At 42.8% G+C, this 24,781-nt stretch overlaps 2 protein-coding genes across 4 annotated transcripts in view; one reads left to right on the top strand and one right to left on the bottom strand.

Annotated features, from left to right (window-relative positions):
- Window positions 1–24,781, top strand: part of LRBA (LPS responsive beige-like anchor protein) — a 363,835-nt gene that overhangs the window by 199,008 nt on the left and 140,046 nt on the right. For all 3 annotated transcript variants that reach the window (XM_084204142.1, XM_084204143.1, XM_084204141.1), the window contains one exon: window positions 20–156. In XM_084204142.1, the coding sequence (XP_084060268.1) occupies window positions 20–156 (137 nt within the window). The remainder of the gene's footprint in view (window positions 1–19; window positions 157–24,781) is intronic.
- Window positions 4,021–5,100, bottom strand: MAB21L2 (mab-21 like 2; the record flags this gene model as incomplete). The annotated part of the gene is made up of 1 exon (XM_084204093.1): window positions 4,021–5,100. One exon carries the CDS (start codon window positions 5,098–5,100, stop codon window positions 4,021–4,023), a length of 1,080 nt encoding a protein of 359 aa, XP_084060219.1.

Raw genomic sequence — 24,781 nt, 5'->3', positions numbered from 1 at the left:
TGTTTTCCTGCTTTGGCAGGTCCAGTGTCCCTCAGCACACCAGCTCAGCTTGTGGCACCCTCCGTAGTAGTGAAAGGCACCCTTTCCATCACTCTTTCTGAGCTCTACTTTGAGGTGGATGAAGAAGATCCTAGTTTTAAGAAAATCGACCCAAAGGTAAGAGATCATTGACCCTGAAGTCTGAGAAATGATGACAAATTACCCAAGACCTTTAATTCTTCACTTGACTTCCTTTACCTCTACTGGGCTGCAGTGTTGCTGCTTTAATAACTTTGCCACTGACCATATATGTTGCTGAACTTCAGATAGGTGACACCTCCTTTCCTGCTCCTTTTTCTCCCCCTCCCACAATTCAAACCTACTTGAATGTTAATTAGCTTGCTGCGAATAAAGCTCCAGGGAGACATGTCTGAAATAAAGACATCTTGAATCACAGGCCTGTATGAATACAGGGAAGTTCAGCGAGGCTTTTAGCCTTAATACTTTGTTTTACTTTCCTGATTTTACAAATGTTAGTGTAAAACAGCACGGAACTTCGCGCACTCTTAAGTTTGCAGTGTTCCTGTCATATTAGTCTCTAACACATTTTACTTGGCCCCTTATTATATATTGTGCCTAAGCATAAAACATAATTGCCCTTCTAAAATATGTTTCTGAGCTGACTTGATAATTTCCACCAACTTTATTTGCTCTGAGTTGCTTGATTACTTGTCTTCTGGTTAAAATTAGTAACCTTCAATAAAATTCCAATTTCAAAGGGAGCATATCATGCAGTTAGCTTAATAATGTTGCACTTGAATGTTTTCTGCAGCGTTACAGCAACATTTCGAAAGTAGGACACAACTGGCAAATATTCTCACTATTTAAGCATAGTCACGACTCTTCATTTTTTAAATACCTACCTAATGTTGAACTGGGTAGTAATTTCTTTGGGGAGGGCACTGCTGGAAGAAGTCGTGATTCTCTGCTTGTCTGTAGAGAGAATACCTTGTGTGTTAAGCACCGGTTCAGTTCTTTGTTCCTATTGAGTAAATTGCTCTTGTCTGTAATAAAAATGGTATAGGTGGGTCTGAAAGCTGGGATTATCAAATCCTATCCAGAAAAAAATTTATGTCGAAAAGCAGTGCTCTCAAATTGTTAGAGCTAGATTTTAATATAAGCAATTAACTAGAATTGTGATTTTATGCGATATCATAAATGAGACTTAACTTTTCTTTTGGTCCTGAAGAATTTTTGAAATATATTGGAAATTATTTTAAATCTGAGCTAGTGCTTAAAATTTTTATATGCTTATATCCTTCTATTATGTTTCATTAATCCCCACCCATATTTAACTAAAAAATCCCATTTAATGATGGAAAGAATATAAATGTGAAATTAAAGTTTGTTCGATATGTTCCTGTATTGCATTTTCCATCTAAAATGTTCTGCTTTGTATTGTATCAGCATGAGAAAAGTCTTACAGATCTGCGTTATTCTGAATTCTTGCTTTTCATGTCCAGCACATAGGGTCTTTGAGTACAGTTACTAATTCTTACCATTCCTGTTACATGTTTTGTGGGAACACTGACATATAACGTACAGTTAGCCTCCTTTTCTCCTGCTTCCCAGTATTTGGTAGAGGCTTTTTTTCATAACTGTGAGCAGGCGTTCTGTTTTTGTTTGACCCGATCTTTTACTCTGTATCTGAGAGATTTTCTTAGAGTTCTTAAAACAGGAGAGGTTGGTTACATGAAGTAATGGCTACACCTCTTACATTCTGCTTGCAATGGTACTTTAGCTGGGGGTCTTAAAATTAAAAAAATTACCTTTATAATGTCTCAGGGATGGGGGGGGGGGAGCTAAAAATCAGATCTGAATAATTTTATTTTAAAAACTATGTAATCTTACCAACAGCATCTTTTCAAGCATTAACACCTCCCTGCCCCACCCTGTGCTGAAATCGATGTACCTTTGATAGCGATGACGTGTGCTGTAGAAAATGCCCCTTGAAAAAAAACCCACCAAAACAAAAAAAAACCCAACAACTAATCCGCTGTAAGCTCCGCGGGCCTGCTTAATTAATGAGGCTTCATCTGTTTGATAAATCTAAGTTCCCTGTATATTTGTCTAAACTACTGAAAAGAAAACATTGTGACAAGTTCCTGAAGGAAAACCTGCCTTAGGTAGCGATAGCATAGGCAGCGATACGATCAGAGTTTATACGGGGGCTCTGGGCTGTTTTGGGAAGGAACGGCTAATCCCGTTCTGCCAGGTGATCCGGGATCAGCGCTGTGGAAAACGTTAAGATGGCTCCACAAAAGACTCGTGGGGCTCAGCCGGGGCCGGAGGGGCTGCGGACGCAGCGGCGGGGCCGGGCCGGAGTGTGCCCGCTCCGCCGGCCAGGGTGGCCCCGCGCAGCCCGCTGCATCGCCCCGGCTGCTGCCGCCATCGAGCATTTCGTTTTCAAACGTAAAGGCAAAAGCAGCTCAAGTTTAAATGGTTATTTCTTTCCGTCTCCGTCCAAAAGGAAACGAAAATAGTCCTCTGGGGCAAGAACTAGACATTTTATTTTTCCTCCCCCCGGCCCACGAAAGGATATGAAAACTTGCTCGAAATGCTACGAGCCAGTGTTGCAATCTTTCGGGCGACTCGAGCGGGTAACGCTAACCTTTTTAAATCTTAGGAATGCGTTCCCGAAAAAAATCCTGCCAGTATTTCTCAGTCGTCCCGAGCAAGCTTAAAGTGAAATAGCTGCGGGGAATCAGGCAGAGCTTCGCTTTGGGAGAGGGGGCTGGGGCAGGGAAGGAGATCGGCAGAGAGCGCCCGGGTGCCGGTGTAGGATCGAGTGCTTTCCTGACGGGTTCCTGCTTATCTCCCCGTCTGACGATGCTGCGGTGCGATTTTATGCTGTACTTAAAAATCTGGGCAAAAACAAATGTTTGTTTAAAAAAAAAATCGACCGGTTGCTCTAAATCGCATTAATTATTCAGGGTAGATCTATACTTCCTTCGTGTCAAAGTCAAATGGATAGCGCGTTCGCTCTGGGCAGCGAAAGCAAACAGTGGTGGACTTCTACAACAAAATGCAGCACTCGAGATTTACCGGGGAAAAATAGAAGCAGGGAATACCACAAGGAAAAAAAAAATTAAAGAGAAAAAACCCGACTCTAGGGTAGGAAGAGGCATGCTGTAATTCTGACTAAACTGTGGTGAGCTGCTGTGCGATGCTTCATATATTCCAAGATTTAGAACAGAACCTTAGAGTAACAGAAATATAGCAGATGTTGTCACATGCTGAACTACAGAATATATAAGATTTTTTTTTTAGATGTACTTTTTTTTTAATGGAAGCTAGAGAGAGGTTTAGAAAACATCAGTCAATACACTGAGCTAAGGCTTGGGCTAGGTGTTGCGTTTAGCCTATCTTTACATATCGTGGTTTCGTTTATTAAAAAAAAAATATTCCTTCTGAGGTTCAGAAAGAATGTATTTGCCTTAATTTAAGAACCATTCACCAAAAAAGTCAGCGTAAAGTTAAAGTAATATTTTTATTACTATTTGCAACAAGTCAGTTGTGGGGCACATAATCTGACCTTGGCACCGAAATACATTTAACATCAGTAAAACTTTTTTAAAGGGAGATTTGTACATATAGTTAAATAATTTTTTCACTTGGTGACAACATTCAGGCAAACAAGAGAGCATAAGAAAAGGACTATACATGGATTGGAAAATGTACCTTTCGGGTTTCGTTTTGAAGTTGCAAAAGTCTGATCGCTTCTTTTTGTGACCTTTGAAAAATTCACATTGGAGGACGGGAGGAGAGAGGTTCTTCCCTTTTTCTGTGCAAGGCGGTGAGAGTCTACGCCGGGAAAACCGTCGGCAAGTTTTTAAAGGCCGAACTGCAGGTGGGTGGGGGGGTGGCGAGGGCGCGTGTCTTTCGCCGCCTCTTTCCGTCGTAGTTCGCGTTAAATAGAAAGTTTTTTAGGCGCTGTTGTTGTTTACGGAGGGCGAGTTTTTGTGCGCGGGCGTGTTAACCCTATAGCTTGTCGAGGCTTTTGGGATTGGTGAGGATTTCTCTGGCTAGCCTCCAGGTCTGTTTGGCAGCGCTTTCCAGGGCCGAGTGGGGTTTGCCCTGAAAGAGGTCTAGGTTGGGCAGGAAGTAGTGGGGGCAGCGCCGGCACTGCAGGCAGGAGATGAGCTGCAGGAGGATGCCGTTCAGCCGGTCGCCCAGGCACGCCTCGTCCCAGTCGGTCTCCCGCGGGTGTTTCTCGCACTCGTACAGCAGCAGCGTCTTCATGTGGTAGTTGTTGAGGGGCTGCCCGGGCAGCTCCAGGTGCCGGTCGCGCAGCGTCTTCAGCACCGACAGGCACTTGTTCCGGCAGCCGCCCATCAGCAGCCGGTTCTCGGCCTCGCCGAACTGCAGCACCCACGCGTCGCTCTCGGCTGAGCTCTGTTTGCCCGTCAGCGAGTAGCACTCTTTGGAGAGCAGGTTGAAGCCCTCTGCCTTCACCTCCGCCACCCGGTTGGGGCCGGGCCAGGGGATGTGGGGCATGGGCCACTGCGCCGCGCTGCGCGGCCAGATCCCGGTGCACTTGAAGGCGGGCGTGATCTGCACCACGTACCGCTCCCGGATGCGGAGCTTCACCTCGCTCGTGTCCGCGATCATCTTCACCACGTCCCGGTAGCTGCACTTGTCCACGGCCTGAGCCACCAGCGTCTGGAAGCGGGAGCGGATCTTGCGGGCGGACAGGTAGCCCGAGGCGGTGATGAACTCCACCCAGAGGGACATGCTGCGCTTGCGGCCGTCGCTCAGCTTGAGCACGGCGCAGCCCGGCAGGGAGCCGTCGTCCACGAAGTTGAAGACGCCCATCTGGTTGAGGTAGAGCACCACCTCGAACTCGGTGGGCGAGATCACCTCCAGCCCCTCGTAGCGGGCGTCGATCTCGCTTAGGGAGCTGATGAAGCGCGGCTCCTGCACCTCCACCTCCTTCAGCACGTCCGACACGACCTTGCACACCTCCCGGATGGTCTTGGCGATGGCCGCCTTGCGCGCCTGGCAGCGCTCCGTGTAGTATTTGTTGAGCTGGTAGACCAGCTTGGCCTGCGCGGCGATCATGTTGGGGCACAGGTCCGGGCTGTACACCGGGCTCTCGCAGTACGTTGAGGGATCCAATGCTTTAGCGGTGGCTGCAGCTTTGCGGAAGGCACCAGCCAAATCGCAGACCCCCGCCGCCTCCGGGAAGAAGGCGGCAGCGGCGCGCCAGTGAGAGCAATTAAAGAAATCGGGGAGGGCGGCGAAGCACAAAGGAGCGAAGCCCAGCGCTGCCCCGGCGAGGAGGAGAAGGAGGAGGAGCGGGCCGGTGCGGGCTCGGCGGCGGTGCTGATGCTGGTGATGCCGGAGCCGGTGCCGGAGAGGCGGGCAGCCGCCGCGGGCTCCCGGAGCCCAAAGTTTTGGATGGCGATGGGGGCAGGGAAGTCTGTGCTGCCTCTGCGCTCAGGCGCCCACCCCCCCGCGCAGCGACAAAAATGCCGTTTCAATAGTTCATGGAAAAAAACCTCAAAACAACAAACGAACTTCCCCAGGACTCGCAGAAGGTTCCCGCAGAAAAGCCGGTCGGCGGCGAAGTTTAAAACCGCACACGGTACGAGAGGAGGAGAAGAATGCGAGCAATGCCCTCAGCGGAAGAGTGAACTCTGTGTCTGTCTGTCTGTCTCTCTCTTTCAGTCCGTGGCACCGCCAGAGATGTGCATGAGTTTGGCTGCCGCTCGCTCAGACTGTCAGGGGGTGTTGTTGATTTCCCTTTTCCTGCTGGAGGCGTTGGCTGAACCCGACTCAGTGGCTGTCTCTATCTTTAGGCGCAGACGGGTGCACTTGGTCTGGGATCTCTCATTCCCGTCCTGCAGCTCTACATAGATTGTTGTGAGACAGACTGTATGGAGAGGAGTTGTTGCTTTTTTTTTTTTTGTTGTTGTTTGCTTTCTTTGCACAGACTGTGTTTTATCCTGAGCGGGAGGAGGGCGTAGCTGCCGTGCCCGGGATGGGTTCTCCTCCCCCTCCCCACCCCTGGAAGTGCGCGCCGAGGCTCCCAGTGTCCGCGCCTCTGGCTCCGCTCCTGCAGCGCCGTGTGCCCGCGTCCCTCTCGCGGCGCTGCCGCCGGGCCCTGTAGTTTATGAATGGGGCCGCGCGCGGGCGCGGGGCGGGGCCGCGCCGCCAATCGCCGCCGAGCTGTCAGCGCCGCGGCCAATCGCGGCACCCGGCGCGCGCACACGCGCCCGCGCTCCCGCCCCTGGCCCCGCGTCCGCTCCGCGCCGGGGCTTGGAGCCGGGATGGGCGGCAGGGCAGCCGGGAGGGAGGCTCGGGGCGTCCCGCCACCCGGCGCGGGGTGTGTGTGGGTGTTTGTGTGTGTGTGTGTGGGGATGGGGTGGGGGGGAGGGACAGGAACAAAAAATCCCTTTAATTTCGCCGTGGCAGCCGGTGAAGGGCGAGGTGAGCTCGCTGCTCCCTCACTCGCTGCGAGGGGACCCGGCGGCAGTGCCGGTGTGTGCGGAGAAAAGGGAGAGGCGGGCCGGGGCTTCACCGCAGGCATAAATCTCATTTCGCTTAGTGCCAGGCTGTAGCAGTGAAAATGAGACCGTCACCGGAGTAGCGTGGCACACCTTGTTTTACTGCCCCCAGTCACCTTAATTTAGATAAATCTTGTGTCATAAAGTTCTTTTCATCCTCCTAAAGCGTAGGATTGAGTTATTCAAAAGGAAACGATATTTTATGCAAGTTTGTATTAATAAGAATATGGAATGGTTTGGACATAAAGCCGTAGCTCCCTGGTGTCAGGTCGGAGGAAGCCCCGGGGCAGTACCTGCTGCGGAAGAGCCAAATCTGCTTTTCCTGCGTGAATTTAGGATGGAAAGGAGAGCAGTTTCCACACCTCCAGTGCTCAGGGCAAGGGTGCGTAGCTGCTTTGCTCTCCCCTAGGCCGTGCGGTCCCACGGTGCGGGGCGGCTCTCGCCGCGCGGGAGCCCCGCCGGGACCGGGGCCGAGGCCGTGCCCGTGCAGACGGGCGGTGTGCTCCTTCGTGCAGAGCCTCCCGGTAACCCTCTCGCAGCGGTTGGGCTCTGTTCCTTGCGCTCTCCTCCTTTCGCTGCAGCTGGCTGATTTTAATAAAGAAAATACCGCCGTCTGTTTTCTGTGTGCGCTTAAATTAGAAACATGTCTGGTGCCGACCGTACCGCTGGAAGAAGTAAGTATAGACGTTCCCGGCGCCGGTGCGGCTCCGTCCTTCGCGAGGAAAGGATCGGCTCCCTGCTTCCCTTGCCCGCCGCCGGGGCACTCTGCGCCAGGGGATGGAGGGGCTGGCCCGGCGGCCCGCGGTGCCCGGAGCTGGCGGCGGTGTGAGGTGTCCCCGCCGGGCCCGGCCCCGTCGGGAGGGAGATGAGCCCGGGAAAGGCTCCGAGGCGAGCAGCTTACGAGAGGTGCGGGAGAAGGGGCAGGCTGCCACGAGGGCAGAGTGGGCGCTGGCGCCGCTGCTCTCACGGTCCCTGGGGTGTCCCGGCGATGCGCGGACTGGAGCGGGGCTCTCCGCCCCGAGGCGCGGGTGAGTGCCTGCGGAGCTGCCCCCTCCCCGCGGCCGCGCCCGCCGGGGCGCTCGGAGGCTCGCTTGCGAGGAGTTTCTCTGCGCGGCTCGGCTGGCCCGGCGGAGCTGCCAGGGTCCCACGCCTCGCTTACCGCTGCCCTCCGGCAAAGGGAAGAGTTAGTTAGGGCTGGGGGTCCCTTTCACACGCCACCGTCAAAGCTCCCGGGGCGTACTCGCTACCGGGCAAGCACCGCTCTCCGTGCCGGCGAGGGCTCTGCACACCCGCCCTCGGAGCGGAGGTGGGCAGGAGGGCTCCGCGGGGTCTCGCTTCCCGCGGAGAGCGCCCAGCCTAGGGGTTACCGTGTCCTGGGTGCGGGGGAGGTTGCCGGAGACTTCAGGCGGCCCTGGCAATGGCGGGGTACACGCGTTCCTTTTTTCAGGGTAAAAGCAGGAGGAGGGGGCGATTCCCTTCCCACCCCCCCTCCCCCCGAAAAGGTGCCTAATGATGTAGCGTTACCAGTGTTCAGATTTAAAACAATTCATTACCAATTTTCCTGCCTGAGGTTGAAGCCCTAGTAAATAATAAATCAGCTAAACAAAAGCTGACTTTAATTTATTGCCCCAACGCTAATTAGAAACATCATTTGAGCAATAAACTTAAACACTTCCAGCAAATAATGCACGTGAAATCCTTCTCTCCCGTGTCTGGGCGTTTGTGGCCGCACTGCATTAAGACCAGCTTCATCTGTGGCGGAATTTGCTCTCTCCGGGATGAATAATTGAAAGGGGAACAGGATCCGAGGAGGCTATAATTGAAGAGCCCTTGTCACCTCTGCTTTTATGTGTGTTAGTGTAGAAGTCCATCAGCAGCTCCTTGATGGTGTATAAAACGAAGTGGCATCCCCTCCAGCAGCAGGAGATACTGTATTCCATTAAAAAAAGACCGTGTGCATGCGTGTGCCGCAGAGAGGGAAACTCTCAGGGCTAAAAGCCACTTGAAGTCTTCAGACCGATTGATCTGTATTCTCTCGTTATAATCCGTCTCATCATACTTGAGTTAATGAGGCAGGGGCGGGGGTGATCTGATGGTCCTTGACAAATTCATTAGGGAGGCTGCGGGACATTTTATTTGACTGTTAAACATCGTGTTTGTTTGGTTTAAGCAGTGCCAACATCAGCATGCCGCTGCCTGGAGCTATAGTGTTTTGTTAGCGAGGGCTTCTGTAAAAAGATACTGGGAAGGGGACGCGGTGTGCGGTGTTTGCTCTTGCCTTGGCTCCTCCTGCCCCCTCCCGCTCCTACGGTAGGGAGCTCGGGCGGGTGTAAATCCAGCCGTGCAGGCAAGGGATGTGCCACGGTATTTTCTTCACACTCAGGATGGCAAAGTAGCAGCGTAGGGCTGCCATTAAGACTTTTTTTTTCTTTTTCTTTTTCTTTTTTTTTCCCCATCAAGAGAACATTATGGATTTGTGTTAACCGCTGAAACAACAAAAGAAAAAAAGCTGGAAAGCAGCTCAGAGTTTTAGCAATAAGCATGCAAGTTTTTTGCTGCATTATCATATAGCATACTTTCATTTGATTCCCTAACCAGTTTATCAGCCTGGCATACATTAAATATTTCAGTCTTTTAATAATGACTGCTGTATTTTAAAGTTTCTATAACATGCTACTGATATAAGGTGTAATTTTTAAGGTAAATCAAAGTTTAATCAAAGCGACTTAAGGCTATTAAAGGATTTCTGCCAAGCCTGTCCTTTGTCTCTCCCTTGCTGAGAGGAAGAGGGAAAAGTGAATTCAGGAGCAGGTGCTCCCGAAAGGGCTGAGAAGTATTTTTAAGAATAGCATGTGAAATATGTATGTGTTTGTATATGCTTTGTTCATGGCAGCTTTGCTGATGAGACCCAGCTAGCGTTCCGTTATTTTCTAGTAGTTGGTTTCCTCTCTGTCCTTTCATTTAATGGAAACAGTTTTGCAGAAAACAGAATAATTAATCTGCTTGTGGAACCTAGCATAGTGTTATTTTTTTCCTGGAGATCAGTCTTCAAACATTCTCAGCTTTAAGTGCTTTGTAGGACTCTGCTTCCATTTATAGAAGAACTGTATGGGAAAAGAGCTAGTGCCCTTTGCCTGTCATTTTCAAACATTCCTGCACTGCTGATGAAGCTTGAACTGCTGCAGGGAATGTATGGATTTGAAAAGAAGTGATTCAGTAATGCATGTTGCGTTTCTCCAAAACAGAACTGGGTTAATAGTTCTAGCCAGCGCTGTGCTGGGTTCGAGGGATAAAATCCTTTTTGCATTCGATGGTGTACAGTGTTTACCTTTTTTTGGAGAGTCATGGCTTGCCTTTAGTATCTGCTGATCTGTTTTAAGGTTTGTGTGTATGAAGTTAGTTGATGGCACACACTGGAGTAAGGATGATTTCATTTTTACCAGTGTCATTAGTGTATCTCATCATCCTAAAGTGTTGTAGAAATCTTGTACCTTTTTTTTCCTGTGAAGATTGAGTGGTCTGGTAATTAAAGAATTCATACATGTTTCTAAGTCTCCCCTAGCTTTCATTTCTTTAGTGGGAGAGGGGTTGCTTCCAGCTACTCCTTTAAGTAGCTTATTTTTGCTTTCCTGTACAGTCTTAAAATGTGAATGTGTTCATAATCTGGTGTTTAACTATAAACAATCTGCTACTGAGGGACTTTTTCTAATGCTTTGAACTTTGCATTAAAGGTAGCATCTTCTCTTTTCTCGTGGTGACTAATGGTGACTTCTTTTAGCTGTAGACTGGTTTGAATGCAAAATACTTTTTTGTAATTAATCTTTAATAAGTTGGCAATCAGGGAGAAAATGTACTAGAAAAGAACAATTCTAGTGCTTTTGTAAAATTTTCTTCTTGTTAAAACTTCATGTGGGCCTTTTGTTTGGATGCAGTTAGTGTGGGTGCATGCCTTTTCATCCATTAGAGTTAACCAAGTTCATGTGTGTTGGCTGGTCTTTCTTTATAATAACTGATTAATTATATTATTAACATCACTTTTGAGAAGTGAAAACATGTAATATGCCAGAATTCTCTCAGCTTCACCTCCAGCTGAATGCATTAACACTTATTTGCTTGAGAAAAAAATATGAGGTGGGCTACAGAGATAATGTCTGGTTCTTAATAATGATGTGAGGCTGAATCAGCACTTACTTTAAAATTACGAAAAATACAAAGATGTTATAAGCAAAATAAAAGTTTTGGAAATGAAAAAACTATTAATTTGCGTGCTTTTTTTTTTTGTGAGTAGCTGCAGATGATTGTTCTGTTTATTGCCTGAGATGTTGAAGTCTCTGCATATGCATGATGATGCCAACAGATAACAGCCTGTGTGGTTTTACTGGTTAGACAGTTATTTTTGAGATCAAAATCTTCATGCAGCTTTGTCAAGACAAAGCATATGTATAAGTTAACCTAAAATTGTCCGAGTTACACTCTTTTAAAATGTCAGTTTCTGGGTCCAGAGGCAAAAGCTCCTTGTTTATAAGCTTATACTTAAAAAGGTGCTTTTTCAAGTACAGCATATAGCAGTGTGAAATCCTCTGCTCCTCACCAGCCACTGTATAGGTTATAACCTTTCAGTGGGATTCTATGAGGGCAATTTATAAAGGGGAAGGGTGTTGTGGGAGGAGGGAATGGAGGGGGCTCAATCTTCTCAGTAGCAGTGGTGACCAGCACAGAATATATTGAGTCTCTCTCTCGCTCTCCTCCCTGTATTTTAAGATGATTTTGTTTTGACTTTGGGTCTGATAGAAAAAGCATGCAATTTTTATTTAATTTAAAGGAAGTCCTGTTTGAGCAATCTTCGAACTGTTCCCTCATTCAAATTAAATGCACAGTTAGAGCCATCTACTTTTCTGTGCATTGTACTTCATAGTTTTGAATTTTTATCCTTTGAAAGTACTATGTTGGCATAAAAGTAGTAAATTACGACTTTTAAAACCATTGCAGGGGTTTTGTTGCTACTTCTAATGAGAGAATCAAATAGTAGCTAGTCCTATTTTATATCTTGCTGTGCATATCTGTGCATATCTTATTTCAGAATAACTTCTCTATGTTAATATGCTGCTCTCTTTTTAATTTTCTTATGAATTAGGTAAAACCTGTGTGCCAAAAAGTTTAAGGTACCATCTCCCACTGCTGGAAAGGGGAAACTGCATTGGTTCAAATAATGTATAGAAGCCATCTGCATAGCTTAATTGAAATAATATTTGGTGATCTAAGAGATGGAAATTGTTCCTTTTCTTTAACCATCTGAAATAAAACTAGGATGTAAACCAGCTGTCTTGGCCTATGGAAATCAAGGTTCTGCCAGTCTGTTTCTTTTCTTCATTTTCTACTTCTATCTTCCTTTATTATCTTTGTATCCCAAAGAGTCTTTCTTATTTTCTAACTGGTTTTGTCTGCAACAAGGGGCTGGGTTGGTGTGTTTAAATAGACTCTGGATAGAGTGAAAAATCTTTGATCTATGGCTATGACTGCTTCCAAATGATTTGCTTGCTGGGACTGGACACTGTCCATGCCCTTTCACTTCACTATCAGATAGGCACACAAAAAGGACTTGACATGCTACCAGATGCATAGTTAATCATTGCATTAGGTCTGTAAAGGGGACCATCCAGACTCAATTAGGTCTACCATTTTTAACTAGTGTTTGCTCTGTAGTTTGTTTGGAGTACAGTATTAATTCTGACTGCCATTCTGTTTATCTAAAAGGGCTTTAATGCAGTTCTATGCTTTCATTTTCGAGGAGTCCTCTGCATTTGTGCTGTGTGTGTCTGTTTAGAACTCTGCATATTTGGTAATACGTAATAAATAGTGCAGTGTTACATATTATCTGAAGCTTTAATGAAAAAAGTTGTTTGTCTTTTTGTAATTCAGCAGTTTTCTTTTCGCAATTCCAATTTCAAAAAGTGCATTTGAAATAACCTAAATGCATCAGCTGGCATATATTGAGTCAGCATTCAGAAGTAAAGCTTGCAAGGGTATCTGGAGTTTTGGAACTGAGTCTTACATGCTGAAAACCAAGTGGCAGTATTTTTCTCTCACTTATTTACCAAGACGTCATTTTTGTGTCTGGCACTGCACAGTTTTGCGCGAGAAGGATATTAAGGGTGCATGAGTTAAAAAGGTCCAGCTGTAGAGTGAAAAAGCATTATTTAAATTATTGTTATGAATCTTGCCTGGGAATTCTAGGAATAGTTTGTGTATTTACATTTACAGTGGTTAACTGTATGCACTCAATAAAGTCCACTGAAAATTCCTAGCCTTCTCAGAGCTTAAAAAAATTAGTATTCACTACAGTTCGTATTGTAGCCAGTCCTTTCATGGTATGAAGTAGCTTTGGTGTTCAAATTGTATAAATTCTTCGGATCACTCATGCTATCTGCATTTTCCAGTCATGATTACATTGTGTATGGCCGGCCCATGGAAGCAGGAGCATAAAAGGAGATAAAATAATTTTTGATTGAAAATTAAAATATAAGAAAAGAGCACTAGTCAGAGACTTTAAAGGTACTTTCATTTGGTTTTAATATTTATTTATTTTGGAAGAAAGGTGGAGCAAGACATTTTATTCAGCTATTAACTTTAAAAAAAAGTCTATATATAGTTATAAAAATTGTTGTATTAAACTTCAGATTGTAGTTCAGCCTTTACTTTAGATCTGAAATTTCTTGCTTTAGTTCTTTGCTTCATGGTTGTCAATATCCTTTGGAGGAGGGCACGTGCATTAAAATGTAACATTTATCATTTAGTTGTAGTCACAGGGATATTTAGAAGTTGTTAATGGACTTCCAAGATGCAGAAGCACCAGTTAGGGCTCTCTGGGGACTTTTAAATAATTTATGGCTACCTGCTGCTCCAAAATACAGGTGTGTGTCAGTGTATTTTCCATTAATGTTTTGTATTGATGCATATAAATGCTCAGTGGGCAATAAACCTAGTACAGGAGTCCTTTAGAGGTGCAGGCAGGTGGCTTTTCCCCATCCATCATCTGTCCTGGAGGTTCATTCTGACTGGCATCTGCATGCCAGCACTCCTCCAAAGGGGAATTGTTTGTGTACTTTGGGGGCTTCCAGAGTGCGAACTTGAAAGAAAGTGGGGCTTGAAATGTGCGGTCATTTGTGAATTTATGTTTTATCTCCCTTCACTTGAAAATTTATGAGGAGAGTGACTTAGGGTGCTTGCGTTGTGTGTTCCAGGGCTTGCCCCCACTGATAACACCCTTGTTGGCGTGAAAGTGCAATGCAAATTATGACAGTTACAACCTTCTGTTTTGTTTAACCTGTCAGTGGATTTCCTGGCTCAGTGCTGAGGGCAATGGCGTGTTCAGCTAGTTCCATATTCACCTAAACTTAAAAGGTCAGGTTTCTACAGGCAAGCCTAGTCAAAGCCTAATTGATGAGGAGGGCAGGGGGACAGAATTTACTGTTCTGTTGGCTAGTTTCATATCGTTAGGTTGTCCTGAAAGCATCAGGCAGTCACAGCCCCTTTCATGTAAGTGCTGACCCTAGACAGGAGCTGACAATCAAAGGAGGCAGCCACAGGAACCGGTGCAAGTAGGCTATTGATTTTTCAGTTAGGTCTAAGTAGTTTGTAGTATGGGTAATGGGTGACAGAGGCAGGTATGTCATTATCAATGAGCTCCAGAGCAGCAGCGACAGCCCCCGCTCATATTTCCTTCAGCACTGACAGTAGGCGTCCTGCACTGGTCAATAAATCGCCCAACCTTTTACTGACAAGTGACTTGAGGGTGGGGGGGGGAGTCAAAGAGCTAAACTTCCCGTACTTGAACTTGACATGGATGCAGAGCAAGGATCTCGACATCTGCGTTCCTGGCTCGGCAGGCAAGGAGCCGAGGAGAACGCAGGGAACAGAACAATGGGAGCTGTGCGGCCACGGAAGGTTGACTTTATTTTGCGCCCTCCAGAAAGTCCTAGATTTTCCTGAGTTGAAGTGAAATAGCTTAAAACACCAGCTTTCTGTATCAGCATGATCTGCTTCAGTAGTTAATTTAGGTTACCATGGCAGGGCTTTGTTTTTACTTTGGTATTGCTCTGCATTTAATCAAGGTTATACTGCCGTAGCAGTACAACAATCACAGTCTGCCATTCAAAATCCACTTTTAATTCCTAGTTTCCTCTTCTTAAATTTCATATGTGGAGACCATTTAAAGATATTGGAGGTTTCATATAAATCCAAAGTGTTAGCAATACTGTTTCTGTTCTGACTACCAATGCTGTTTTGGGTCAGTAGTGGAGGACCAATACTTTAGGAAGCTGAATAAAGTTTTTATGACTTGGATTTTACTAGCTGTGGTTTCTGAATTTAATAGAGGTAGATCCAGATTTTAGCTTTACACTTAATTAAATTCTGAAAGATATTGGAAGAACATAAAAATTGTAATAAGTGGTGGTGTTTTTTTTTTTTTTTTTTTTTTTTTTTTTTTTTTTTTAAGTATATCTGTATGGAAAATCAGTTAAATGAACTCATGCATCTTAATCTGAATTTCATGAAGTTTTCTAGTGTTGTTACTTTATTTGAGCAATGTAAGTTATCTGTATTTTTTTCAGAAGTTGGAATTCAGTCAGGTTTTATGCTGTGCACAGATGTTAACAAAATAGCATATGCTTATAATTAAAAAAAATCTTTAGACAAATTGAAATAAAGCAGAAGAGTAAATGTTTTGAAAAACTTCCTTAAAATAACTCATTGCTATGGTATCTTGTTCAACAATGTTTGTAATGTTACACAGAGCAGGAATCTGAGACTGTGTGTGTTGAATAGCTGCAAAGTATCATCTGTGACTGAAACTTTCATCTGTCTGCAGCAGCTAAAGCTGTTTTCTTCATAGCTGACTCTTTAACTGCAAGGGCAATGTTGACACAGACTCAAGAAGTGGGGTTGAAATTTATCACTGGATTATGAAATCCTTTAATAAATATTTATATAAGCTAAAAACCTGAATACCTGTTTATTGGAGCAGTTACAAAATTGATTAGTTGTAAAAATCTGTTTAGATATTGCATTTACCTATTTGTCTGTTGAACAAAGCTTTGGAAGAAGCTCTGGCTAGCTGTCTTCCAGAGGAAAAGAAATTTAATTTAGTTGGATCAAAAGTGTGCCAGGTTGTTTGAGTCCTTCTGTATTTAATGGGAGTTTTTCTTCTGTCAGTTGTTTTCTTTATCCTGCAGTGGCTTTTTTTTTTTTTTTTTTGTTAAACTAGGTAAAAAGTACAGCCATGCAGTCTGAATCTTACCTTTTCTTATAAACAGATCCAGCCTCCTTTACTGTATTTTTAGTGTTGCTGGCATGCAGTGTTATTACAGAAATGTAAAAAGGAGCTGTAGAAAGGCGACAAATTAAATTTTCATGAAAGAACCCCCTAATCAGCAGTGACAGGGTAAGAGAAAGATGATTGCCACTTGGTCATTGTGGAGAGGCACTTAGACTTGGTGTCAAGGCTTCTGTTAATGATGACTAATGTCTTTCTTGGAGAAAACGCATGCTCAAACATGCCACAGTCCAGAAAAAGAGTGGGGGAATAGGCATATTAAGGAAAAAGGCTGTGGATCCTAAAACAAAAGCTTAGGTCTTCAGATGAAAAGAGCGTTTTTGCAATGTCAGAAGGCAGGCCTATGGACCTGTTCTTGTTGCACTCTATAGTACTAATGCAAATACTAATAATTATAACAACAAAACATTATTATTATTATTATTATTATTATTATTATTATTATTATTATTACTACTACTACTACTACTACTACTACTACTACTACTACTACTACTACTACTACTACTACTACTACTACTACTTTATACAGACATACACTATTGTGGTCTACATGGTGTCTGCTGCTTTAATTAAAAAAGGAGATGGTGATGACACAGATGTTTAAGCACTCCGGTTAGAAATAAGCAGTCACACTTAGTCTTCTGTTAACAAAGCTTGCTTTTCTAAAAGAACAAAAGCTGCTGCAAAATATTCTTACCTAAGCACAGCACTCTGTTCTGAATAAACCTTCTGTAGTCAAAAATAAAATGACTCAAAAGACCTTTTTCAAATCTCCAGGCTTTGGCTTTTAGGTGTATTGGCAAAAAAGAGGTGGCGCATGTCATTCCTGCAGCTTTTCCCAAAGTGAGACCTTTCAGAAGGGCATTTGCAATGCTTGTCATATTTTTTCATATATATCTTATTGGCCTGACAAGTCTAGAGGACCATGAGAAAACAGATGTCATTGCATTCAGACAACACTAATTACTCTGGGATTTTTGCAGCCTCAGTGCCTGCATGTAGCTGTCGATTATGACTGTTTATGTGGCCCATCATGGGTACACGAGGCACATTTAGATGGTGTCACCAGCCTTTGTGTTCCCTATTATCACGCAATAAGATGGAAAAATCAGCAACAAGCATTGCAACAAGGAAATGCCTTAATGGGAGACTTCTACATGCATTTTTGCTAAAGATTGCATTCACAGTCCTTATTAGATTTAAGTGTTTTAGCATCTGTTTGCTAACTGGAGTGCAGTGCGGTGACTGTCAGTGTTCACCGTGGTTCTTTATGTTGCAGGCTTTCATTTTCTGCAATTGCATAAACACTACCTGAAAAATGCTGATTGACCCAGCAGTTGTCAGAAATTTCCTGCCTCTAACCTTTGTACCAAACAGAGATTTTTCTATGTCACGGTTCACATTACAAACCAACAGCCTTATTTCATTCTCTTACAGACTGTGTTGTTGGTACTTCCTTGGTTAAATTTTCGTAGCGACTCTGTCATTTCAGAGTCTCTTCTTCCTCTGCAGCAGTGACTGCTGCAGGATTCCTAATGCAAAGTTCAAACAGTGGTCACGCCGTGGCCTCACTTTGTGTGTTATCTTGAATTTTGGTGCGTGTTTTATAAGCAGAACAACCGATGTTAATCACAGATTGGAAAATGAAAGCTCCAATAATGTAACTTCACATGCTGATGAAGCAGAAATAGAAGCAGCTTTATCAAAGATGTATGATGAGATAAAACTGCAGTCTCTGCTGTACAGTTATAGTAATTATGACTAATGAACCGTCCAGTCTGGATGAAATGGCATGCCCACAGGGACTGTGGCCAATCACTTGTGACTTATGCAAGCTGAACAAAACATTGATGGTGTTCCAGATTCCCGGTAAGAACAGGAAGTGTGGTCTTTGTTTGGAACGTCAGCTTTGTCAAGTTATTTTCAAGCAGTTTAGGAATAAATGGCATTAGTAAATAAAAGTCTTAAGGGTTAGGGTTTGTTGGGTTTTAAAGTGGGCATAAAGAATTAAAATTTGCCATGTCAAATATACCTGAACAAAACCCCCTGTGAGGATGGCACGTACACTTCAAAATATACTTCAAAATTGTTCTATCATCTTCCAATGTGAGTGATTGGAAGCACATGTTACATTTTAATATGCTGAGTACAATGAAAGCCAAAGATACAAAACACATGAATATAGACTTGTATCTATTCAGGTTTTAACAAATTTGCTTGAGACCTGATATTTTCATTTTGAAGCACACTGCATTTTAAGCCATAAATTTTTCAGTGGGAGAAGACAGGTAAGCAACCTGAAAGACAATTTCTTGTAGAAATATGAAAGCAACATACATTGGAGCTTTAGTAGGTTTTGACAAAGTATAGACTAGCAGAGTAGTAATTTTAAGTCAGTTTATTTTTATGAAGACACTGTGTGTAGCTGTAAAAAAAAGAAAAAAATACTGGAATTCTGAATACTGAAATGTAGATTATGCAGAGACTTCTGAATTTAATTGTATGATAATAAATGTAATTTTGTGCCAAATTATTTGGGGCCAGTCTGGAAGCAGTTGTGGACCAGCAAATGTTTGAAGGATTTGAGAGTCAAATGATCAATATGTTACAGATGTTAGAGATACATTGCAATCAGTTTAGCATTTTGACTGAACACCTCCAGAAGGCTACAAAGGAAAAAAAAATCAAAAATTAGTTGCAAATGAACTAATGTAAAAATAAGAAATCTCCCTCCACCCATTTATCCACCACCCTTTGAACCATTTAGAACAAAATTCAAGCCTAATTTGACAAGAAGCGTATGTTAGACTGTTGTGCTATTTAACAAGGGTTGACCCGCACTAGAAATCTCAAATACTTTGACACTTCTGTTATTTCTATTTTGAGAGTATACAGAGACACTTCAAGGGGCCTACTAAGAATTAGAATCCTTTTCTTTTGTCTCTTGCAACAAAGCATATTGCATCAAATGTTGCAAATGTGAAAATATTGTGTACAGTTCAGAGTGTAATGTTAAGATAAACAATGCTGGTATGTAAATTCTGTAAGTAAATTCTGAAGAAGGCTGCATTTTGGCTCTGATAAATAATTAAGGGTAAGATCTTTCAGAGACTGTGTCACACTTAAATATTAGTCTCTTCCACAATGTCATTTCAGAATCAATAGCATGCAATGCATTATGTACATTATCTAATTTTACTGCACAGAAAGTTGCATTCACTTTAATGTTTGTATCAGGCTTGTGACAGTGAAGTCAGGGCTGAATTTGTTAGATGGTACAAATGTACAAAATTAATTCTCATTCTTCCAAAGAGTTATTATTTTAAAGTAGTGTACTTAAATACATAGTGATTATATATATATATATGTGTGTGTGTATGTGTGTGTGTGTGTGTGCATGTTGTAGCAATAGTTGGAAGAAATTCTCATATGTATTAAGATGAACTTATGACTTTGAGATTGTATTTTTTAGGAGTGTACAGCTCTGTCATTTTGTTATGAAATCACTGGTAAAATTCATATAAAATTAAGCATGGATCAGCTTTTTATGTGTTTGGGGCATCCCATTGCTATCCCTTTATCTTTTATAGATCTGAATGCATTATTGGTGCTTCTGTGTAAAATACCACATGGAGTTGTAGCTACTTGGAACTTTTATAAATGATGCAAATAAAAATTGAGGAGTATAGGATCTCAAGGACTGAATTTTATCTTCCTGTTACGATGTGTATTTGTGTACATATGTAGGAATCTAGACTGCTGTTATATTTGGGAGCCAGCTTTTTGTGTGAGAGGGGTTGTGTTTGGGATTCCAGAATTCAAACTGTTGCTGATTTTTCCCTTAGGCTTGCACGATAGAGTTGACTTGCTTGTGACTGTAGGTATAAATCAGTCTTCTGATTTGGGAGACAGATTGAAATAGAAATTACCCTTCAGTGCAGGAAACTTAGAATTCAGTGCAAGTGAGAGCAGCTGGGTGGCTGCTTTAACTTTTGCTAGCTGTTGTAATGACTATTACAAAACAGAGTTGGTCTGACCAGCTTGTCCTGCTTACTTTATCCATCCCAAATATATCCCTGATTAGTCTTATGCTTGAGGCAGGTGGAGGAAAAGCTGGTGAAAGTGTGATTGTGTTATCTTTGTCTAAGATTTTCCTTGTACCCAGGTGTCTTCAGTCGCCCATTTAGGGAAGACTTGTCTTGCTTGTGAAGCTCTGGCAATCAGAGGAAACCTTGGAATAAAGATCTGCCTCCTGTTACTCTTGGTCTGGCTTCTAATCTTACCTGTGCTGATCTAAATCCACAATAAGTCATTTAACTGATTTGTATGACACCGTTAGAAAAACAAAGGAGATCCCAGCAGAGTCAGGAAGAAACTATTTTCCTATTACATCAGTTTTGAGAGTGCTTGTTTTTGGTGCTGCCCCTGGAATCAAAGTCAAAATTTAAAAAAATGTATTTGAACTAGTGGTATTAAGAAAAAAAAGAAAGAGTAAAGTTAACATTTTTTTTTTCCTTTTTATTTTGACCAGTTAGCTGTAAGGATCAATCACCTAGCACTTTTGGAAGGGATGATAATATAGAAAGCAAAAATTATTCCAAAGCCTCCAAAATGTAACTAAGCAGCGAAAACCAAGGAATTTTTGGAAGCAAAATGCTTTTTGTTTGAAAACACAGGCTTTTCATTCTTTCTGAGAATGGGTTTGAAACCTTTCCTTCACATAATGTTTGGTTTGATTAATAAAATAACCAGTAATATTTGTCATGAGTATTTTCTACTTGAATTGATAGACAAAATATTTGATACATAATTCCTGCAGTGAATAGAGATATATATGTGTATCTCAATGGAAATTTAATTTTAGATATTTTTTACTCTCCGTACACTTTAGCAATTATATATTGTGTCAAAGGTATTTGTTTCTCAAGGGCACTTGCCAAGCTACTTGCAGATACTTTCATGTTGTTTGTTGGATCTGAATTCTAGATATTTTTGTTGTTCTGTCTCCTAGCTATCATTATTTTAAAGCATCATGTTTAACCTTAATTTTTTTTATTTTTCTTTCATGTGAAACAAATGCTAAGATCCCATGCTCTCTGTTGCTTGTAGGTGTTGCTTTTCTTTTTTCAAGAATCTTAAACTAATAAAGTAAATATCACACCTGCTATATAGTATTAATCTTTCAGAAGTTTGTCCTGTGCTGGAGAAAATAAACAATTAGGTAAGAGGTGAATGATGTGTAGGTGTAAATATTCTGTAGATTTAAACATGCTGCATGGCAACTCTAGGTCTCTTTTGAGGTAGTCATGAAAACTAAAATTGTGTGCCTCATATATTTAAGGCCAGTGAGCCTATATGATTTTATTAATGTGCTATAAATCTTATTTTCACGAGCAGTGTTTACTACTGTGCAGTATATTTAAAAGAAAATTTATACCTCACTGCAGAAGGAAGGTAGGCTAGTGAGAAAATGCAAAGGTGGATCTCAAACATTTATCCCAATCTGACAAGTATTTGCAAGGAATTTGCTCTTGTAAATTTCTGCTGGGAGCAAATGGTACTCATTCAAGCCTCAATTTCAATAAAAACCATAAATACTTATTTATGCATACACAGGTGGAGCACAGGCATGTCTTTTGTCATTGTCTCGGCACAGGAACTTTGTGTGTGTTCACAAATGGCACACTCTGGATCATAGGATGAGCTTCTCATTCTGTTTTAAAGCAGTCCATTCTTCAGTTTAGAGTAGTGCCTGGAAGACCTTACTGGAGACCCTGGACACTTTTCTGAAGGAATAGTGATTGTCTTTGTGAGGCATATCTTTGGCCACATCATTCCCTTCCTATCCCATTTCTTCCGGACCCAGCAGCATTCCCTAAGCAGGAAGGATTGTTACACTAACTCAGTGTGTGAGTAAAGATGAGCCACAGAAACTCAAGACAGGTAATTTCCCACAGAGAAGACTGATTTGATCATTTTTTGGTAAACTACTTGTTTTTTCCTTCATTATAAGACCCAGGAAAACTCTCTTTGGTCTCTAGGGAATAGCAGGAGGTTGCTGCAGCTGTGATTGACTCCAGTAGGGAAACTGCCTCCATGGAAGTTACTTGCCCAATGCTGTTGAAAGAGTAGTGATTATGTCACCAAGGAAGCATTTTTTATTTGTATGGGTGCATTGTAGGTTGCACAGAAAAATACAGTTAATGTACCATGCGTAACCTTCCATGCTCCTTAAGCTTGCACTTCCACCTTGCAGCGGTTAAAATATTAGTCAGCAGTACAAAACAGGTATTCTCAATGCCTAAAGAGCTGTTTAAAGCCTTTTTTTAATGCTCCTTATGCTTTTACACTCTTTGGAATTATATATCAGGTTCTGATGCCATTTAAAAAGAAGGCATGTATGCTTTGCTACGCTGTTTCCAATTGCGTGAGGCAACAAAAGCATTTCTCATGATGGAGATGTGCACAGAACACTTCAAGACATTATTTTGGAATGTGTGAAAATTCTACACTATGACATACTTTTTTGCCACTGAACTTACTCTTGTAGATATGTGGTTATATAATTAGTTTCTTAATGTGTAGCATTAGCAGTTATTTCTCCAATTATTATTAAGTATTTTATCTAAATAGCCTCAGTAATGGGAGATCTTTTACAGTTTTTTATAGAATATTGGGGGTTTTTGGTTCTTACTGCAACCTGCAGAAACTTCTTAAAGAAAAAGTATTTGTTTTGCCATGTCCTGTTAGAATGGAAAGTTGCTATACGTGGTGAGGAAGAAATGATTGGGAGTTGTTTGGAGTACCCTGTTTTGCTTGCGTGACATTATGTCTGGGGATAGTAAAATTCAATGTACAGCTACATGCTCCCTCAGGTAGCATGGAGCAAGTTTGGTGTGAACTGCTGTGACCCTGCCCTCCCTGCTCTAGCTGACATTGTCTGAGCTTTGCAGTGCACACAGGGGTGGCTGTCCCACTTGAAAAAAGAATGCCCCCACCCTAACAGAGCCAGTTTTCAGCTGCTAGAGCTCCCTGAAATAGTGTATCATTCCCTGGTGTTTGTGCTAACAGAAAGAAGTGTTTGGGATAGCAAACAGATAGATAGTGTTTGGGGTGTGGAACTGCAGCAGCCTGGATTTGTGTTTGCTTAAATAGCCATGGAAGTGATGCTCTCAGCCTGCTTTTCACAAGCATTACTCTCTTGTGCATCCTCTGGATTTTAGGGAGTGGTACAGGCTTTTCACCTGGAATGGTAAAGCCTTCTTTCCCTCAGGCATTTCATAGGCATGAGACTTTGGGTATAATTTTTTTTTTAATTGGCTTGTGTTACAAGTGACAATGAGGGTCTTTCATGTTTGGATGAAATCAAAATGCTCTGCCATTTTGCTGTATTCCTCTTAGTCCTTCTGAGTTATTAAAAGATTGTTCTTCTTCCTCTGACCCCTCTGACACAAGCTTTCAACCCCTGCAGCTTTTTGGACACGTGTTCTGTCACCCTTTGGATACTCTGAAGAACATGGAGGAGAATTGAGGCATGCACTAAAGTGCCCTAGTACCCTAGTTTACAGATTTATTATGCTCCTGGGAGAGCAATGCCTTGATGTATCCTATTATCTTGAAATCATCTTTAACTCAATCCAGGCCAGATAAAACAGAAATAAAAACATTTCTTTACAACTTTCAGAATAGAAAATGCACTGAGGTGCATTTATAAAAAAGTAGAGGTGAAGAAATTAAGTAAAAGATCCCTCTTGCACAGAGATTAAGTCAGAAAGATTCTCTCTCATGGATGCAGCCTCTCGGTTGACTGTGACTTGAGGCACAGGGAATGAAAAAAGGCATCATTACTACATATGCATGTGTCAGGAAATCATCTCCAGCAAGTCAGCTGGATCCATAGAAGGAAACCTGCAGATTGAAAAAATGCCTTCCAGTGACCTGGATTAACCAAGACGAATCTTTGGCATGCAGTAAAGTGGTGGGAAGCACATTTGGAGCCCCAGGATTCTTGAGTAAGTTTCATAGCTGGACTCAGTGGACACTGGCATGAATCCTTTCAAGCTGGATTGCTGGTGCAGTGTGGATGTTATAGAGCAGGGACCGAGTCAGTGTTTTCTGACAGCATGTGTGAGATGACAGTGTGGCTAAAGAGCTTGTGAGCTGCAGAAACAGTTCAGTTTGCTATCAGTGGTTCCTTTGGTACAAATACACAGGTTGAAAGCAAAGATTATTTCCTACAGGGTACTGTACTTCTTTCTAGGTAGGAGGCAAACATTTGATTGTCCCCCAGGCTGTCTTTGGTTTGAAGCCTGGTGAATAGGAATGATAGAGTTTCATTGTATGAGCTTCAATGGCAAGAGACTTTGCTGTCACAGCCCTAGGCTGTACTATGCCTACTTCGGTCCATATCTAGTCTTATGAAATGTTGGCGCTATGTGAAATGAGCATTTTCCTTGAGTAACCTCATTGTCTTCATTCACAGTTAATAAAGCATGGGCTAGAGGGGGCATGAAGAGATTGGGTATCTATTTCCACTCCACTGTTCAGGGCTGTGTATTTGCTTTGTGGATATTTAAAATAGGTTTTCCTTAATGTCATTCAGAAGGAGTTCATACCTCTGTTTCACCTGTTCTAACTTTCCTGTAGAAGTAGCTAGGGAGCTGACTTTTTTTCAGAGGGATAAATAAGCTGCTAAGCTTTAGGTAGTTATTTCCATCACAGGGCAGATAGAAATTCTGCAGGAATTAAGATGTGCCTTGCCTATAACCTTTGTCAAAAAATTTTTGCTATCCACTGCGCCTTCTGCAAAGGTTCTTAAGGCATCTGTCTCTTCCACAATTGTGTATTGAGGATTTGTCTCTTGCCAACCATCATAATGAGGATAAAATTTTTCCAT

Source organism: Fringilla coelebs (genome assembly GCF_963513975.1).
Source record: "Fringilla coelebs genome assembly, chromosome: 4".
NCBI lineage: Eukaryota > Metazoa > Chordata > Aves > Passeriformes > Fringillidae > Fringilla > Fringilla coelebs.
Note: the sequence above shows the minus strand (reverse complement) of the source record. Positions and strands in the feature narration are given on the sequence as shown.